Source organism: Thermoascus crustaceus, assembly GCF_041956765.1.
Source record: "Thermoascus crustaceus strain CBS 181.67 unplaced genomic scaffold VTN00scaffold_1, whole genome shotgun sequence".
NCBI classification, from domain to species: Eukaryota; Fungi; Ascomycota; class Eurotiomycetes; order Eurotiales; family Thermoascaceae; genus Thermoascus; species Thermoascus crustaceus.
The window spans coordinates 66,214-85,300 of NW_027192527.1; the positions used below are offsets into that span (position 1 = coordinate 66,214).

General features: G+C 50.7%; 6 protein-coding genes across 6 annotated transcripts; 3 read left to right on the top strand and 3 right to left on the bottom strand.

Moving 5' to 3' along the window:
- Window positions 1-4,092: 4,092 nt before the first annotated feature.
- Window positions 4,093-8,388, bottom strand: VTN00DRAFT_27 (uncharacterized protein; the record flags this gene model as incomplete). Its single annotated transcript, XM_069428940.1, has 5 exons — window positions 4,093-4,704; window positions 4,758-5,387; window positions 5,447-5,535; window positions 5,588-8,053; window positions 8,112-8,388. 5 exons carry the CDS (start codon window positions 8,386-8,388, stop codon window positions 4,093-4,095), a joined length of 4,074 nt encoding a protein of 1,357 aa, XP_069290735.1.
- Window positions 8,389-8,817: 429 nt separating this feature from the next.
- VTN00DRAFT_28 (uncharacterized protein) lies at window positions 8,818-9,450 on the top strand (the record flags this gene model as incomplete). Its single annotated transcript, XM_069429049.1, has 2 exons — window positions 8,818-8,960; window positions 9,045-9,450. 2 exons carry the CDS (start codon window positions 8,818-8,820, stop codon window positions 9,448-9,450), a joined length of 549 nt encoding a protein of 182 aa, XP_069290736.1.
- Window positions 9,451-10,134: 684 nt separating this feature from the next.
- VTN00DRAFT_29 (uncharacterized protein) lies at window positions 10,135-11,075 on the bottom strand (the record flags this gene model as incomplete). Its single annotated transcript, XM_069429156.1, has 4 exons — window positions 10,135-10,452; window positions 10,507-10,685; window positions 10,747-10,861; window positions 10,962-11,075. 4 exons carry the CDS (start codon window positions 11,073-11,075, stop codon window positions 10,135-10,137), a joined length of 726 nt encoding a protein of 241 aa, XP_069290737.1.
- A 594-nt stretch (window positions 11,076-11,669) lies between these two features.
- Window positions 11,670-12,293, top strand: VTN00DRAFT_30 (uncharacterized protein; the record flags this gene model as incomplete). Its single annotated transcript, XM_069429268.1, has 2 exons — window positions 11,670-12,105; window positions 12,169-12,293. 2 exons carry the CDS (start codon window positions 11,670-11,672, stop codon window positions 12,291-12,293), a joined length of 561 nt encoding a protein of 186 aa, XP_069290738.1.
- Window positions 12,294-12,408: 115 nt separating this feature from the next.
- VTN00DRAFT_31 (uncharacterized protein) lies at window positions 12,409-12,812 on the bottom strand (the record flags this gene model as incomplete). The annotated part of the gene is made up of 3 exons (XM_069429379.1): window positions 12,409-12,464; window positions 12,522-12,612; window positions 12,666-12,812. The coding sequence occupies 3 exons, from the start codon at window positions 12,810-12,812 to the stop codon at window positions 12,409-12,411; spliced, it is 294 nt and encodes a 97-aa protein (XP_069290739.1).
- Window positions 12,813-13,263: 451 nt separating this feature from the next.
- Window positions 13,264-16,648, top strand: VTN00DRAFT_32 (uncharacterized protein; the record flags this gene model as incomplete). The annotated part of the gene is made up of 8 exons (XM_069429490.1): window positions 13,264-13,395; window positions 13,462-13,554; window positions 13,614-13,886; window positions 14,003-14,093; window positions 14,148-15,428; window positions 15,491-15,916; window positions 15,976-16,506; window positions 16,560-16,648. 8 exons carry the CDS (start codon window positions 13,264-13,266, stop codon window positions 16,646-16,648), a joined length of 2,916 nt encoding a protein of 971 aa, XP_069290740.1.
- Window positions 16,649-19,087: the final 2,439 nt, after the last annotated feature.

Here is a 19,087-nt window from a genome sequence, read left to right on the forward strand (position 1 = left end):
AACTCACGAGTCTCAATGGTCGGCTAGTATGTTTACGCATAGACCCGTTCTGAAGTCCTATTCTTTACAGTATTCCCTCATCCGCATATTATGTACACTAGAGAATTATCTCTGGCGGTATTTACCCTAGAAAGCAAGCAGTGGAAGAATCCCGGTTTAGTTGGGGAGAGTCATAACTCAATTAATGAATCATGCTTAGACATTACATTTCTCGAGGTCTTCTCATCTAATCACCAAGACGTAGATAAGAATCTTGCAATCTTGGCACTCTACGCAGTAGATCTAATTAATCTGTTAGACCGGTCTGGGAAAAGAGGTTTGACAACCTTAGGTACATGACTAGCTCCCACTGATCCCGAGCTGAAATCAGTTGACTGGTCATCACCACCACTTCACCTCCGCACCTTTTCTATCAGTTTTGACGGCTCACAGTCTCGTGACCCGCTAGTGATCACTTGAGAATAGCCACCCCAGGAAGTTTACTGTAGCTGAATTTCTGAATGGCCGGGGGAATCGACTATAGACAAAGAGAATTGCATAATTTGAGACTTGTATAGGTAGTAGTTACGGCTTCCGACCCCGACCGACTCTGAGAGGGTGGTCGGCTGCTTTAATCAAGTACATACCTAACTTCCTCTGTACGGTCCATGAGCGCAATCCACCATAAACCTAGAGGAACAGTACTCTAAACATTTTTTTTAAAAAAAAAGAAAAAAGAAAAAGTCACTTTATTTTGCACAGAGCTCGCCATGACATAGTAAAACTAATACCAACGCAAAATTGCCCTGGGTGAACCCCTGGTGTCTTAGTTTCTGTCTGCTCTGCACAGGTTCTCATACACTCATTGATATTATATACATATCTCTACTTTGAGACTTCCTTTCTTTGTCTCCTTGACCCAGACCGGTCCGGCAGCTCATGTGCATGACAATTTGCTGCCCATGCTTTGCAGAAGATATCTATTCTTGAACATCATGTGCTGTCGATGCCCTTCTTGGAAGGTTCTGTGAAAAAAATTGTGAAAATCAGCCGCAGCCGCAGCCGTACCCATCCTGCATTTGCCCAGTTGGTTGTGTTGGCTCTCAGGTCCAAAAAAATCGCTTTGATCGTGTTCAACTTTTGTCCCCTCAGGAGTTATTATTATTACCTGTTTGCTGATTCTTAGGTATGGTGCGCATCTTAAAGTCCCACTTTTGAGGGCCCTATTGAACACCAGTTGTCGGACCTTGGTCATTGATTTGTCTAGAATTCTGCATAAGTAACCTGATTGGAATTCCAAAATTTTTTTGAGCATGAAAAGGGGGTTGACAAACCAGTACTGAACAGATCCAAGATGGGACTTTCTGAGAACAATAGTTGAATGGCTTCTTTTCCAACCGGAAAGTCTCTCAAAGAACTCCTTTGCACCATGTGTGGCATTTTTCTGTTTTTTGATGTTAGATATTATATTAGACTTCTGCATAAAGATAGATAGGGCGCAATGGGTCATCATACAGAATAGAGGCTCACTTCAGAGGGTGCCAACATGGTTCATCCACCATGTTGTCCGCTGAACTGTCTCTTCCCTGCCTTCTTGACACCATATAGCCTTCCTTGGAGAAGAATCAATCACTACTCCATCGTTGGGGAAGGCTGCACGATGTCGTCCCTGATCTCCGAAGACATGCTGGGAAATATAGATACACCATGAGTGAGGTGCAAAACCCCATTCCTGGGGACCGCAGCGGCTTCAAAATCCTCCTCAGATGCTTCCGGGATGATGTCCTGCTTGAGCTGAACTTTCTCGGATCTGAAAACTGGGGGTTTTTCACGAACTCATCCCACGTCCCTCCCAGATAGCCTGACCAGAGAGAAAATCAAACATCTGTATTAATGTATAGCACGTCTGGGGCCATTTTTCCTGGAAGGCTTTGGATGTTGTCGGATTCGAAGGTCAAAAATAGTATTGGATTAGAAAGTTGTTGGTGCGAAGTTCTTAGGTGACGCGTGAGGAGGTGATGCAGTAGGTAACTAGGCGACCGACCTTGTCCTAACCCTGAGCTCTGAGCCCTAGGTGGCGTGGCTGACCTATACCTCCAACAGATGTCTTTTGAAAATGGGTCTCAGGATCCATTTTAGAATTGCAGAGTTGAGACAGGTTCAATTCTTTGACCAAGCTGCTGCTATGACAGGCGTTCTCCAGCATTGAAGGATCGCCTATGTTAATAGCAGACTTGGTAGGTAAAATACCCTGTAGTGCATAAATGGCACTAAGTCCTTGCAGAGCGCCTTAGGAAAACCATTGAATTTGAAGCTATTTGTGAATCCTATTTTCTAGTAGCAGTAGTAGTCAAAAGGGCTCATCTTTCATATAGGCAGATGTCAGCCGAATATTACCACTATAACCTAGTGGTATGCCAAGAAGCCTATGAGCCTAGTCAGCACGCGCCGATCCAGGCATCTCGAAGGTTATAATCCCTGCAATAAAGGGATCATACTGTCTATACCCGAAACCACCTATTTTCCTTTGTTATTTCACGAAAATGTATCGGGATCGTTAAATCAAGAAATATTCGGAAGGTCTTAACCCCTGTTTCCATGAGAATAAATAGTCAGTTAGATAAATTCGAATAATCAGAGCTTCATCATCATACCTTCAGATTACTAGGTTCGCACAGTCTGACAGCAGATTAAACAATCTAGAATAGGCAGATCAAATGATCTAGAATAGGCAGATCGAATTATCTAGGATAGGCAGATCGAATTATCTAGGGTAGGCAGATTGATAAGGGGTAGAGAGGGGTGAGAAGTAGGAAGTTGAGCTGCTTACTGATTAAGGAAGGTGGGTTTAGCCCATGAAGGGGACATGCCAGGCCCTTTATTTACTTTGCTGAATTAGGTCTAGTGCGGTCACATTACATGTCTATTGAACAGCCAATCAGAAGAGAGCTTAATGGACCAATCAGATTGCGAAGAAGATTTCACTTTTAAGCCTTATATATTGCTTCGCCACGCTCCGCAAATAAGATCATGTATCCACTGCCATTATAGGCAGGAGCAACCACGACCTGCGATGTGACATGAACTGTACATCGTTTAACCCTGGCACAGTACAGTCCAGTTCCCTCGTGCATTCAGCAGAGCTGCATTGCATACCTTGCTTGCTGCTAGCGCAGGGTGGATATGTAGTCACGAAGCTTGGAGTTAGTTTCATATTGCTTTACAAAACTTGTCGGCGTGCACGGGGAATAATCATACATACAGAAGAGAGAAGAGCAAGATTGAGCTCTAACTTATATTGTGTGAATTGAATAAGGAATGATGTATATCTATTATTTATTTATTAATGAATGATAATGACGAATGGTGAGTGGATTATTTATATCAAGCTGTTCAATCGAACGGTCGTCCGTCCCCGTTTCGTATCAGTCACTGTGTTTTGTTTTTGCACATGGATTTTCAGTAGATGATGATAATGTGATTCGTCGTTTGATAACAATCAAATGGGGATCCGCAGTACGCTCTGAATCTGATAGAGGGAAACTAACCGTCCGTAATCTCTCTTCCCGAAAGAAAAAGAATACTATAAAAAATGCATACATTGGGTCGATGTCGACGTTATCAGCTTCGAGTGTTATGGTTGGACTTTCTTTGGCTTCGGACTTTATGTCTCCTTGTTCAGTTCACAACGCTTTTGAGCGCTATCTATGTCCACGGGACTCACGGACACAATAAATCACAATACATTATGGCCAAATTGACACCTTATATTGAAACACTGGAGACGGAAAACCGTACTCAAAAATCGATTAATGCATGGATTGGAAAGGATGATAGATAGCTAAATAGACGATGATAAGGACCATGTATGTAGTACAACCCATCCTGTTTCTCAATCCTGCATTTCACAGTTCCCACTTCCTTTCAAAAACGCCACTTGCGAGAAAATGGTTCTCTCTCAATTCAACAAACCAAGAACAATGGTAGCTGTACCTGACTGATGACAACAAAATCAACGCTTGTTTGTTACATTACACGGGAACTAAGCTCAGCTCACACACACACACAGACACACACACACAAAACACACAACACTGTGTCAATCAAATAGAATTACCGCAAAATCTCATCAATCCTGAACCTCAACTCCTGTGCGACCTGGACCAATTCTGTCGGCATCCCGGTCTGCTGCTGCAGCAGGAGCAACATCTCGGAGATGCGCGCCGCGACGGCGTCGCTGCCAAACACCACGCCGCCCATGCGCACCGAATCGTGGAACCAGCGCTGGATCAGGTACAGCAGGTCGCTGGCGATGTAGCGCCGGTTGGCGCCGTGGAAGGGCGCCTCGTCGTTGTAGAACATGGCCTCGAGGATCGCGTAGATCTTCTCGTGCGGCACCTCGAGGTCCAAGAAAAGGTCGACCACCCACGTCGAGGGTCCCACACCCCGCTGGTGCTCGAGAGCGTAGCGCTCTAGCATCGGGAGAAGCATGGGCACCGGGAAGGTGATCTCCGACATCCGCAGGCGGCTACCAAGGCTGCGCACCTTTTCGATCACGGCCTCATACGGCTGCGGCTCGCCTCTCTCCACGGTCTCGTCGTGCAGGTCCTGCAGCAGGTGTTGCCACGTCGATTTGATGTCCGCGGAGTTGCGGTGGTCGGCGAGGTAGAATATCTGCAGGCAGATATCATAGTAACTGCCGGGGTCGGCATATTGGTTGAAGAGCTGTCGAGCTATTAGCATATCTCCCCGTAGAGCTAGTGTGGACAAATTCTTACCGTGCTGATGTCCATGATCGGTCCATCCACCTCTTGCACAACCTCCGCTTTCCGGTCCGGTGCGATCCGGCTGTCCTCCTTCAGACGCTGCAGAAGGTCATCCTGGACATTTGCCACATCGATGAGGTTTGAGATCTCCTGCAGCAGTCGCTGGCGAGATTGCCGACCAACGTCAGGGGTGAAGGTTGACGCGTTTGTTCTGGCACGGCCAAGGTACTCGATTCTCCGGCTCAACGGCAGGGCAAACGCGCTCTGGGCAAGCTGGAACTGGACCTTCGCGGCTTCGAAGAAGCGTCCGGACTGTGAGTAGTATCTCCAGAGCAGATCGGCATGTGAGATGTCGTCCGCGGACTTGCGCTCGAGATAAGTAATCACGAACGGAGACGTCTCTTCAAGTAGACGGTCACTCCAGCCCTGCTCCAGATACCAATCATACAAACTCGTCAGGAACACCTCGTCATCGGACTCAGAGATAACTCCATAGGCCTCGTTCTTCCGCTTGGCAATCACGGTAAACTGTCCGTCGATAACGCCGGGGTCTTGAGCGGCCAAGTTGTCAACTGCAACAATGACCTTAAAGATGAGGTCGTAGCATTGCTTCCGGAAATCGAAATACGCCTGACGAGGATCCTTCAGAAACAGCCATGTTAGCCCTGTCAGCATTACCAAAGAACGCGTCGTATACTCACATTTGGAGGACGCCCATCCATAATCCAGGAAAGCGCAAGGTTTGCCTTGTCAGAGCTCGCGGCGACACTGAGAGCCAGTTGGATTGCACCTATACAAGTCAGTTAACTCCGCCGCTGCTGCTAAGTTATCGGGTACCTTACCCGCAAAGAATTGGTTGGCTATATAGTTTTCAACAGCAGAGACGAGATAGTCCATAGACAGGTTATCTGAGACCTGCTGGAAGAGGTTAAGGCTTTCATTGAGCAAGTTGCGTCCCAGCTCCGAGTTCCCACCGGCTTCAGTAGCTCTTTTGAGCAGTTCTTGCGCTTTGAATATGACGACGTCCTCGGCACTGCAAAAGTTGCCGCATCGTCGTCGCAGGGCATCGGCCACCGTCTCAACGTTCGAGCCCTTCGCGATGTTTCTGTTGACAATGGCTTTCACCAACTCCTTCGCAATCTCGTATCCCTTGCTGGTGCTGAAAAGCTCCTCAAAAGTAAGCTTCATGAACCGCTCCTTAGAGTCGTCCGGCAGGGTAGCCACGATCTCGTCAACACGCTCGTCGAACAGAACGAGCACAAAGGAGATTCCCTCAATCGTGTCAGAGAGCAGCTGAACCAGAGAGTGGAGGGCGCGGTGCTCCGCTTGCAGCGCGATTTCTTCTTGTTTGGTCGATGCACGAGAAAGAGCCTCAGGGCCACTCAGGCCTTCGATGAAGCTCTTGTTCTTCTTGAAAAAGTCCTGCAAGGCCGACAAATCACGCTGGATTGTGTGCAGCTTTGCAGTGCTCACAGATGGCGAGATACTTGGCGCTCCATTTGGTGAAGGGCTCGCTGTCGCAATTTCCTTCTTCCAGATCGAGCGCAGCAGTCTCGTCATATACAGAGCAATGCCTGCATGCCGCGGCGATGGTACAATCGTATCGATAACCGGGGTGGCACTGTCGGAAACGGCATTTTCGTTCATTGTTGGCCTGCCACCGTATTCAATGAACACCTTGCGTGCAAACTCGAGAACGTCAGGGTCATTGATCTTCGACAGTCGCGAATCGGAGGACATTTCGACGCCCTGACCACATGCAACGGCCAACGCGGTTGCCAGCGTCTCACTCCGGCCATATGTCCGAATGAAGTTCTTGATCTCTCCTTCAAGTCCCTCTTCACCGCCGCCGTTTCTCACGAGAGCGGCAAACATGTCCACCAGTCGTCGTCGGCGGATGACGTGAACGCCAGTGTTGGTTAGAATGGCAATTTCAGCAGCAGGGTGGTCATATTGGATAGCAAGCTCATTGCCAAACCCTCCAGGGGTATTGGCGGCTGAGACAGGGGGTGAACACAAGCCAATATCTTCCGCCCTGCTCCCCAAAGAGAGCCAAATAGCGGACTCTGCGGCTTTAGCCGGGACAACACTTTCCTGATATCGAGCGACACGTCCTGAATCTGGGGAAGATATGAACAGAGTATCCGCCTTCTGCATCGGGTCCTTGCACGTGAAGCAGAAAAAGTAACCAGGGGGGAAGCGGCATGCAAAACGGGTCGGATCCAAAGTGTGGATTGGCACTTTGGAGGCAACTGGTGCGTTGAACTTGAGTGGCTGCCCCTGCGGGCCAGGTTGGATCGTCGGGTAAGGGTTGTCAACGGGCGGCGTCTTGACATGGTGGGCTTGCATGCTGGTCGGAGCGCTGGAGCCATTCGGAGTGGTTGACCAGGTGTATGATCCAGTCGCGCTGAGGTAAATCCGATAGCCTGTTGCCGTTGTAGCCATGAGATGATACCTAGATGCCTCGGGCGCTGGAATGGGGCTTATGGAGACGATCTTCACTTTGGAGTTTAGAGTCTCGTTGGAAGCAATAATATGCCCAATATTGGAGTAGATGTCGGCTGCAGGTTTGGTGATGGCCAGAGCAAGGGTACCGTCAGGCTTCATATGGAAGACTCTGATGGTGGATAGAGAGGAGAGCGTGTAGAGCAGTCTCCTGGTATCATCGACAACCATCTGCTCAACGTACTCCGGTTCTTTTTGCACAAAGCTGAGATTCGGAGTAAATGCCGCAAGCCGGGAGCTTGTATGGTTCACCTTTCCACATCTGCCCTGGAACCATCTCTCCTCCTGCTGGTAGGTCAACTCGTAAACGTCGTTGTCCGTCGACCCTGCGAAGAAGATCCTACCCGTAGAATCAGAGGATGCAAAGATGTGGATATCGAGGCCGCGTATAGAAGTAGACATTCCCGTCTGGTAGAGGGTCACCTGATGTGCGCCGTTCGAGGTCGTTTCGACACCCATTCCCAACAGAAGTACATCGGCGGTCGTCGAGACCACGAGGAGATGAGTGATCGCAGGAAGGAAGACACCAGCCCGGGGCTTCGCCAGTTTCACACCATTGATACTGTTAGGCTGGTCCTCGAACCCCACCAGCTGGGGGTTTGGATGTGTATAGTCCCAGAGATAGAGGGCATTATCGATGGCGACCCATGCGTGATTTATCTCCGCGAAAAGACCCATACTCGTCGAGACCTGCGCACGGTTGTATTGGTCGAAGATCTGGTCCGGGATATTGTACATCTTGACTTTGTGGAAAGGCGCCCATGATGGTGATGCCGGGATGTCATAATCGGAGGAGAAACCCTCTGTTGAAAGCTGGTCAGTACAACGGTCCGCCACAACACAGGAGTGCAGTTGACCTACGTGAGAGATAGCTGTCCAGGTCTGGATATCGCGACTCTTGCGCCAAGGTGTCATTGATCGTCCGCGCGCCGCGCTCTCGAGTGCTTATGTTTTCATTCCTGCTCTTTGGAGCGGCTGGGGAGAGCCTCGAGAGAGAGGCCGGCGATGACACTGGCCCTGCAGACGCGGACGATGTTTTGGACTGAAAAAGAGGGCCATGGTTTATAGTACTAGCAGCAGGAGTCTGGAGATAGGTCCCTGGAAGCGGTCGTGGAGGTGTGAGAGTCGGATAGGACATGTTTCTATCTCCAGCCTTTCTGCAGCTGGGGGACTGTTCCTGCTCCCCACGTCAAGCACTCCCTGCACACCCGAGAAAGAGTCGAACTTCAAAGGCAAGTCGGTATTTCCGTGTACCAAAAGTCAGCATGCAAAGTGTTCGGGGGCTGGTCGGCGTAGAAGGTCATGCCAGCCCAGGTAAACGCGCGGTGTATTTGGGGATGCACCGAACAATACGGAAGAGAGCGTGCAGCAGAAACAAATTTGCGCACGGGCCAGGGCTGCGGATCTGCTTCCCAGCTCCGCTGGAGCTCCCGGACAGTTCACTCACCTGCAATACCCGGTGTTCCCAGGGAAGTTTTCTATTATTGTTCCTGTACACAAGCTGGTGCTGCACAATTGAGCTGTCTTCTTTCTTTCAATCACTTCGCGACTTCACATTTTGCCCAAGATGTTCACACCTCTCAGATTCTCGACGCGACTGGGGTTGCGCGCCGTTCGCTACAATTCTACTTCGGCTCCTGCGACGCCTCCATTGATGGCTAAAATTCGAACGGACCTGAAGACTGCGATGAGAGCGAAGGATACTGCTAGGTACTGCGGACACTGCCACGGCAACGTCTGCTAGACCGTGCGCCGTACAAATAGTCCAGAAGCTGACAAAAGTCGGTGCTAAAGGCTAAACGTCCTCCGAGCGATCATCACGGAAACCAACAACGCCTCCAAGACTTCCTCCCCCATAACAACGGACCTCCAGCTTCTGTCGTTGATACGGAAGAAGACCGCCCAGTCGAAGGAGGCCAGTCAGCAGTTCGCGGATGCCAATCGCCCTGACCTCAAGGAAAAAGAAGATGCTCAGATCGCGGTGCTGGAAGAATATGCAGGGCAGGTCGAGACCATGAGTTTCGAGCAGATCAAGGAAACCGTCTCCCAGGTCATCGCGCAGCTAAAGGGAGAGGGTAAGAAGGCAGACATTGGCACCGTACTTAAGACGCTCTTTGCGCCGGGCGGAGCTTTGGATGGCAAGCCCGCGGAGAGGGCAGAGGTTGCGAAGATCGCCAAGGAGTTGGTAGCGGCTTCGTAAACCCAAGAGACCGTGTCTGGATATATAGGTAAAAAAAAAACCAAATCCGCTCAGTTATTATGCGCAGGGCCGCTCGTTCGCCAGGGTGGGATAACTAGATACCTCTTGTCATGGAATTCCCTGCGGAATTCACTGGAATGAACAGCCATGTCTATGTTAACGTTTACATGTACAGGAATAGAATGTAACGAAAGATGTGACGCCCTACTGGCCCGTTGCTCGAAAGGGGATATGTAGGATCTCCCTAGGCACGAAAGAATCCGAATATGACTAATGATTCGGATATTCAATAATATATACAATAATTGACTGGAACCCGTGTATCCCTGGTATTCTAAATGGTAATCAAGGACAGACAACAAATTTAAGTACACTGGTGATCAGCAGATAGTCGGTGCAGATAAAATCAAAACTAATCATACAAATCTCACAGCAGGAATAAGGAAAAAGTCCCATGGAAATACAGTGATAACGAGGAAAAAGCTCACGGCCGCATATAACTCCGCACAAAAACCTAGCGCCATGTCAAATGCATGTACAGAACCATTCTGTTGATCTCGACGGGCCTCCGACCAATGTTTGGAACGCTGTCCCCTCTCCAAACGCCATGACCGCTGACAACCGATATTCCATTTGGTCCCGAGCAAAAAGGGTCAATTCGTCATCCTCATCAACACGTTTGATTTAGGAGACGAGCAAGGCAACTCCACCTAGTGAAGTCATGATGACTCCGACCCACCACCACCGATCAGGATTGACAAGCTCCTTGCGCTTGACGAATGCATTCTTGTTTAGTGGCTCAACGGCCTCCTCGATGACAACGTCTCTCTTCACATTGTGGGTCGGGGCAGCACCCTTCTGGACGATAGGGTTCAGAGTCTGCGTGGGGAGCATCTGCGGGGGCTTGTAGACGAGGTACATTGGATTCAAGGGCGCACCGTCAAACGCGTATAGATTTAGGCGCTTGACGTTGTGGAAGGGATCGGTCAGGACCTCGTATTTCTGAGCGACATTGTCAGCAGAGAATGGTTACGCTATAGAGAACAGCGCATTTACCTTAAAGAACTCCGTCTGGTTATATCTAGTGTATGCTGATACATCGCCCACACACGGATCCGACAAGAGCTGACGGCCGTCCACGGCAAATGGTCTCAAGATGAGGGATCCGTTTGGCTCTTTCGAGTACTTTCCGTGCTGCCACTGCATGATACCCTTCACGCATGAGGGGTCGTTGGCTGTATAAATAACGGTTAGACCGGTCAAGTTATGGAGGCGTATATTCGCCGGTATACTGACGATTCGAAACAGCGCGATAGAGTGCTTCTTCATAGTATCCATCGTCCGTAAAGGAATAGGAAAACCCGGTCAGGGGAGGCTCTTGAAATCTGTCATTGATTGGGTCATAAAAGTCCTAGATATCAGTAGACAATGGTTAGCGCACTCTCATCGATTTCCAGCGCATGCAAATAAGACCGTATAGGTTCCTCCTTGGAGGACGCTCATCGACATACCGGCCCTGTCACAACCTTGCGGGACTTCGTTGACCAGGTTCCAGTCAGTTCGGGATCTACCGCGGCCCTGGCGGTTGAGAAGAGGAGACTGAAAAGAAGTAATTCCACGATCATGTTCAACGTCGTTGTGATTTGATCCCAGTTACATGTAGCAAAGAGCTGGTCGAGGGCAGGGCTGCAAGAAGGGGGGCAACCTCCTCGATTGCGTCTGGAATGGGCCAGCCCGACGACAGCCTGCCCACTTGAGACACCCACGGCGTCAAACAATGCCAAGACGCGCGGGTGATCAGCGAACTCCTCGGGGGAATATTAGAACTTGGACCGAACATCATGAATTTAGAATTATTGCTACTTGATGTCGTTTCAGTAAGGCTGTGATCATACCTAATTCCTTCGCCGTGCTCATCGACGCGTTTCCTCTTGGGAAATAAAGTACCGCATGTGCCGTTGAATATATTTACCGTCGGGATACAGCCCACTTACCAGTCATGGCAGCTCTGCAGACAGCCAAGAAAGATCTACGAAGAAAGATACGCAAAATCCTTTCGGACGTACCTAAAGAGTCAATTATAAGTCAATGTTAGGCAGTCTACACTTCTATCGACTGGCGTCTTGAAAACTGACTGTTTCGCAGCCATAATTGCAACAAACAAATTGCTCTCCCTCCCAGAGTATAACAATGCAAAAAGGATAGCTGTCTATCTGTCAATGCCTACGGGGGAAATTTCGACAACAGGCATAGTCCAAGATGCTCTTAAGCATAACAAAGAGGTTTTTATACCCTACATCCACAGTGCCGATGTCACTCCGGCACAGCCGAAGGTCTCCGTAATGGATATGCTTGCCTTGAATTCAATGGAGGAATTCGAGTCACTCGAGCCGGACAAATGGGGCATCCCATCTCTCAGAGCAGAGAGTGTTGCCGGCAGGAAGAATTGTCTGGGCGGATACGGAGTCTCGCCCGCACGGCCTCGTGATGCGGCAGGAAATGGTTTCGGGTTGGATCTGATAGTTATGCCGGGAATGGCATTCGATAAGAGCTTGAGAAGACTTGGCCACGGCAAAGGATACTATGATTATTTTCTGAAGACATACTCGAAGGAAGTGGAAAGTAAAACTAATACACGTCGACATCCTTTCCTTGGTGAGGAACAACCTGTGATACACTGGAGAAACCTCATCTGACTTGGTTCCTGTTCTGATGTAGTTGCCCTCGCGCTCAAAGAGCAAATCCTCCCTCCTACAGAGGAGATACCCGTTGGTGGCCACGACTGGCCAGTAGATGCCATCATCGTTGGCGACGGTCGGTTCCTAACCTCCAAAAGCTCATAGCAGTACCTGGAGTGTCCTTCCCGAAATTTGTCTTATCTATTGGTGATGACGCGAAATCGCCCCTTCAACGCCAAATATACAGAGTCGTTATCCTGCCCGAAAGACTTGATGGAGATCATGATTGCACCGCTTGGATCAGGGACACATTGTCACCCTTAAGTAGTATCTGGCCTGTATGCGACGTTTAGCACCGAAATAGCGCAAAAAGAAATCGTGCTTGTCAAGTACCTAGATTCCTCCGCTTCTCCTCCTCAGTCTTCGTAGCCAGCCTGACCTCCACAGCATCATCAATGACGAGGTTCATGAACTCATCGAATCCCTAGCTCACGTGTTCAGTGAGGACTCCGCAGAAGAGCGCGCTGAAGCACATACCCTGATCTTTCCCTCTATCCGAACTGCCAGTTGTTCATAGAGCCAGATAGATACAGTAGAACGCTGCTGTAGGAGCTTGAAGATGAAGTGGATCGGCGCAAGCAGCGTTTTGCGAGCAGCTCCGCTGTTTCCTCCTCGGCTGGCCATGATGCGACGCGGGGTGGAAACTCGACGCGATTAGGAACAGGCTCAAAATATCTGGGAAAATTTCGGCCTCAAGAGGTGATGCGTTTGTTTGGCGAAGAAAGATGCTGCTCCCGAGCTGCGGCGCGTGGCACTGTAGACCTTGGGTGATGGCTCGTGAAGAACAGCCTTGGGCCGCTCGGGCTGTTTGTCGTTGCGGCTCGCCAACTTTTTCGGGCAGCTTGGGTTCATCACCTACTAACTGCATCACATCCCACCTTGCCCTCACCTCGCCAGCTTTGCCAGCACCTTCATGGGCGCTGCGCTCTGACAGTCACATATTCAAGATTCCGTCATTACATTCATGAGTTTTATAGATAGTGGTCGACTTTTCCAGCCTGGCTGACGGCTCACTTTTCTCTTTGTTCTCCTCGTCACTCGTCCGTAAACAGCCCTATTCCCATCTTCGACGACCATGGCAACCGCAGGGGACAGCGCAGGACAGGCCTTTGGCCCTGTTCTGGCAGCTGTTGCTACGATGCAAGGGAACGCATCACGGGCCGAGAAGACGCATGCCCATGAGTTCCTTGAGAAGTTCCAGAAATCTGTAAGTCTCCGTAAAGGCTCCCGAAGCTCCGCCACTCGGCCTTTGTCTGACAAGTGCTGCTTTTAGGTTGAAGCTTGGACGATCACACATGAGATTCTACAGTCGCCGCAAGCCCCGGTTGAAGCAAAGCTCTTCGCGGCGACAACGTTGAAGGGGAAGGTAAACAGGAAGCTCCTTTCAGTGCGGGGTAAAGCAAAAGCGCTGATTGGAACATCTAGATCACATACGACCTCGACCAACTCCCTGCCGAATCCTTACCTGCGTTGAGAGACTCGATTCTTGGCCTGCTCGCAAGTTATGCGTCGGGCCCCAGGCCGATGCAGACACAGCTATGCGTGTGCTTGGCCAGTCTAGCGATACAGATGACCACGTGGAAGGACGTCTTGGGTACAGTGGGCACAGCGCTAGGAAGCAACGCTGGAGATTGCGTGCTGGAGTTCCTGAAGATTCTTCCCGAGGAAGTTACGGAAGGACGCAAGATCAACCTGAGTGTATGTTCGGCCGATTCATCACCCCACCTGTCCAACGTCCGTCGTTGCGCGACCTGGCAACAACCTTGCAGTTCCGGCCAGAGACTGTGAATCTAATACGTCGTGGTAATTCATAGGAAGAGGAACTTTCGATAAGAACGAAGGAGCTGCTGGAAGACAATGCGGAGCAGGTTCTGCAACTTCTCACGCAGTATGCCCAGTCTTCCCGTATGTGGCGACTCCCCCCGGATGTCAATATGATGTACTGACTCAGCTTTCTAGCGTCTGCAGCGACAAACCCTCGTCTTCTTGATTGCATTACGTCGTGGATGCGCGAGATACCGGCGCAGCGGATTGTCGAGTCGCCGTTGATGGATGTCATTATGAAGGCGCTGGACAACGATGCATCATTTGATTCCGCTGTTGACTGTGTGTGCACTATTTACAGGGACACACGAGAAGTGGACGATTCCTTGCCAGTCATCCAAGCCTTGTATCCGCGGATAATAGCGCTCCGACCAAAGATTCGTGAGGCCGCGGAAGCTGAAGATGTAGATGCATTCAGAGGCATCACCAGACTTTTCGCAGAGGCAGGTGAGGCTTGGGTTGTCTTGATTGCGCGTCTTCCATCAGAATTTCGCGCTCTTGTCGAGGCTGTCCTAGAATGCTGTGCTCGCGACCAGGAGCGCGACGCCATCTCTCTTACCTTCATCTTCTGGTACGAACTTAAGCAGTACGTCACTCTGGAACGATATGCCGAAGCGCGTGCGAAGTTTGCGGACATATTCTCCAAACTGGTTGACATTATGATCAAGCACCTGGAGTTCCCGACCCCTGAGGGTGACGAGACGGATCCGTTTTCTGGCGACCGGGAACAGGAGGAGAAGTTCCGCCAATTCAGACACTCTATGGGAGATGTTCTCAAAGACTGCTGCGCTGTGATTGGTGTGACTGAGTGTCTGGGGAAGGCCTACCAGCTTATCCAGCAGTGGGTTTCCAAATATGCATCACAAGCGACCAACGATCATGTTCCACACTGGCAAGAACTTGAAGCTCCTCTTTTCAGCATGAGAGCCATGGGACGCATGGTCGAACCCGAAGAGAGCTCAATCTTACCACAAGTAATACCCTTAATCGTGCAGATCCCGAACCAGGAGAAGGTGCGCTTCCAAGCGATCATGGCTCTGGGACGATACACGGAATGGACGGCGCAACACCCCGAGACGCTCGAAGCACAACTGAACTATGTCATCTCCGGTTTTCAACACAGCTCGCAAGAGGTTGTTCAAGCGGCTGCCTTGGCATTCAAGTTTCTCGGGACCGATTGTCAGAAGCTGTTGGGAGGGCATATTCAACAGCTTCACTCTTTCTATGAGTCTGTGATTGACAAGCTGAAACCGTCAAGCCAAGAGGAAGTCACCGAAGGTGTCGCTGCTGTGGTCGCAGTGCAGCCTGTTGACAAGATCTATGAAACGATGAAGCTTTTCTGTGACCCTATCATGGCGAGAATCATGAACCTGGCAAACAATGCAAAGGATGAAGAAGGCCAACGAGCCGTGGCAGGTATGTTCACCATATTGTGTTTTGATGCTACCAATCGAGCTGAGACCTAACACTCTCTACAGATCACTTGCAGTTGATCACGATCTTTGTCCAAGTGGTGTCACCTTACGTTGGGCCAAATCAAGAGAATCCAGCCGTCAAATACTGCGGCGAGATTCTTCCCGTGATGAGCACGATTGTAATGAACTTCACCAAGTCTACTCCGATCCTCGAACGCGTCTGCCGTTGCTGGCGATACATGATCATCTCTTACCGGACGGCGATGACGCCTCTGCTGCCTACCCTGGCGCAGAATATGGCGACTGGCTTCCAGGTTTCGAGAGAGGGCTGCTTCCTGTGGACTACCGCCGCTATCGTTCGGGAGTTCTCAGAAGGGGCTGAGTTTGTGGATCGTCCGACCAGCGATGCTGTCTACGAGTTTTTCGAACAGCAGGCCGTTACTTTCCTACGAATCCTGAATGAGCTGCCGCCAGAAAATCTGCCTGACGGTGCGTCCACGGCCCTAGTGTTTCATTTACCAGAGACTTTCGCTGATGATAGAATGTAGTGATTGAAGACTTCTTCCGTCTCGCATCGGATGCCGTTCGGTACTACCCGAAGAAGTGCATCACTTCTTCTCTCGCCGTGCCCATCTTTTCTGCGGCGCTTAGCGCCCTTACCCTGCAACAAATCGACCCGCTCATCGCCACGTTGCATTACTACCGTGACTTGTTAAGCTTTGGCTTTGACAACCCGTCAATATCGGAATTCGCCGGGCCCGACGGTCAGCCGTATGCCAATCCTCCTGAGGTCCAAGCTGCTGTCAAGCAGCTGGTCAGCTCGCAAGGTCAAGTGCTCGTTCAGAGAATTCTCACTGGAATGATGTTCACTTTCCCCGGAGACTGTTTTCCCGACGCGTCCGGCGTCCTCATGACATTGTTTGAATTGATACCACAGGAAGCAGCAGGCTGGGTCCAGTCGACGCTTCAGTTGCTTCCAGCAGGGTCCCTCAAGCCTGGGGAGGCTGAGAGACTGATGAAAGGGATCTCGGACAAGGTCCAGTCTGGTGAGACGCGGAAGATTCGGGCACTGCTACAAGGTTCGCTTTCTGTTTCGATTCGATGATCCGTCCTGTACTGACACTGCGTCCAGATTTCACGAATTCCTACCGAAGGCGAAATGTTGCGCCAAGAGACGGTCTTGGTAGACTCGAGGCAACCCGATTCCGCTTTACTGGATAGTCTCTTGGGGCAGAGGTCGGAGGATTAGCCATGATAAATATTGTAACCGCTTATTACCTGTGTCATCGCAGACCTTTTTTATCGATCTTTTACGGGCCTTTGTAGGGATTCAGCACGTGGTATCGGTCCGGACGTCGGAAGCGCCTTGACCCGGTGGCGTTAGCCAAGTCATGGGACAAGGTAAGGGATCAAAGGAGCATTCAAAGATGATTTTTTCTTTCGGCATGTTGCCTTTTTCCAAGCAGATTTGCCTATACAACCGCGGAGCGTGGTTTCCCCGGAACGACTTTGCGACCAGGGGAGACGATAGATGCAGCCACACAAGAGCCACGGCGCCGATAGCACACCTACTGTAACAACTACCTATTATCCACAAAAAGAATATATAAAGCAGCGGAGAAGACTTCGAACGTGGGGATTCGGGTGGATGCCAATCTCTCTCGCATGAGGGGATGGAGGCGACATTGTGAGTCCACGGCGAAGTCGGCGTTGCGTTTCAACAGTGTGCCTGCCTGACGAGCTAGGGCCAAGTGAAACGTTCCCAGACGAGGACTGCAAATCAGATTACCCCTTTTAAGTTACGTGGAGATTGGACCTGATCCTGGTATATTCTTCCCCCGTCGCCAAGCTGCCGGCCGTAGGAGTTTACCCACCATATCGATCTGTATGCAGGGCGGAGACCCTCCGCTTTCAGGAACGCCAGAAAAGGTGCTAGCGTCTGTAAATCATGGCATGTTGGATAGATTATTCGTTTCCGGAGTAGTCGAGACGAGTAGATCTCAGGCCGTCCCGTCGTCGCCCCGTACACGTGCACCGGGTCAGCCGAGTCGTCAAGGAACACGCCGTACTGAAGCCGAAGCTGAAACTCACGACCACCTGTTACTCAGAAGTTGGTAGATGGGGATCCTTTTCGGCGAATGCAGCGCCAGGGGTCACAAGGGAAGATGAGATGGCAATAGGCAAGATAGTATATCGGATGATACTATCGCTGTCCTTACGAATTTTACCACCAGTCACCTGTCGATATCTTTTCCCTTTCCCTCTTGTGGCGGCCGGTGAACCGCTGCTGAGCTCTATTTCCTCCTTGCCTGTTGTTTTTCTTTCTGCTCTCCCCTCTTGCTTCCCTGGCTGACTGGTGGTGAGGCGACGAGCAGCCTCTAACAGCGTTCTAGGAGGAAGCATGATTGCCCAATGGGGAAAACCAGTAGGCCATGACTAGCGCGTCGGTCGTGGCAGAAGGCAACCAGGCCAAGCAACCTTAGATTTCCTGATCTTCACCTGTCTGATTTGGCGATTCATCTAGGATGGAAAGTCTGCAAGCATGGGTGTACCGTACCTCCATCGAGGCAGTCACGCTGTCGACCTGCAGAACCTTACAGTGCTTCGGACAAGGCTCCGATGGCTACCCCTCATGTTCATGCCTAGATGTACTGTCTGGGATCGCAGTCGTGGAAGGGCAAGGAAACACAGTATATATAAAGGAAACACAGTATATATATATTCTTTCTATGGTTATGTTTACATAGCAGCTTTCATCTTATCTCTATGCACTCTCCGAGGACGTCGGAGGGCGCCACGCGCCGAGGGAACAGGGGGCAGTGGCCGACAGACGTGTGGCTTGTACGGTCGACTGCAAGTCACAGCTACAACAGCCGCGGGAGTCGAACAGAATCCATGCCGCTGTCACGCGGTGGGGCCTGGCCGCTGCGACCGTCTGCGCGTGTACCCGGTACGAAGAAGTCGGGCTGTGCATGCTCCTCAGGTCACTAAACTAGCCTGTAGACTGGGATGAACCTATGCTGTTGGCCGTCAAGCATATCGCTGCGGAGTATATATCTGATGCGTACCTAGTGAGACCGGGGGGTGCTGGCTAAGAGTAAGTTTTGTTTATACCGGCTTGAGGCAAGTCGAAACTCTGCACGGAGCAGCTCTTCCGAGAAGGATGGGATTTTTCTTTTTTTCTTCTGCGGGGAGAGGATAGCTGACGATCCAGCAGTAGAACCTTCGACCGGCATCTAGGGCGATACCCTGAGCCCTGAACCCTATGCTGCGGCCCCGAAACAGCATGCGTACCGCGGGAGCCGCTGATTTTTTTTCAACGTCGTCGTGCTGTGCCCACCAGAGGGCGTGACCCCGTCAACGGGCTCACGAACACGATGAAACGGCTGGACAGTGCATCTGGGGCCGCAATGCCCGTCCACTGCTCTTCTGGGTAAAACCATCGTCCTCGTCGTCCAACCCGCGGTTAGCGGTGCGGTGCGCGAGACGAGACGAGCAGGCTGCGAGGCTAGAATACGCAGGTCGTTGATCCCTCTGTCCGATGACGAGATGCGGATTTTAGCAGAGCTGATCCGAACAAGCGCAGCCGGCTTTCTACCAATGTTCTGACGGCCTTCTATGCGTCTGCCCTTTTGCTTTTTCTTTTGCCCTGGGCCTTCT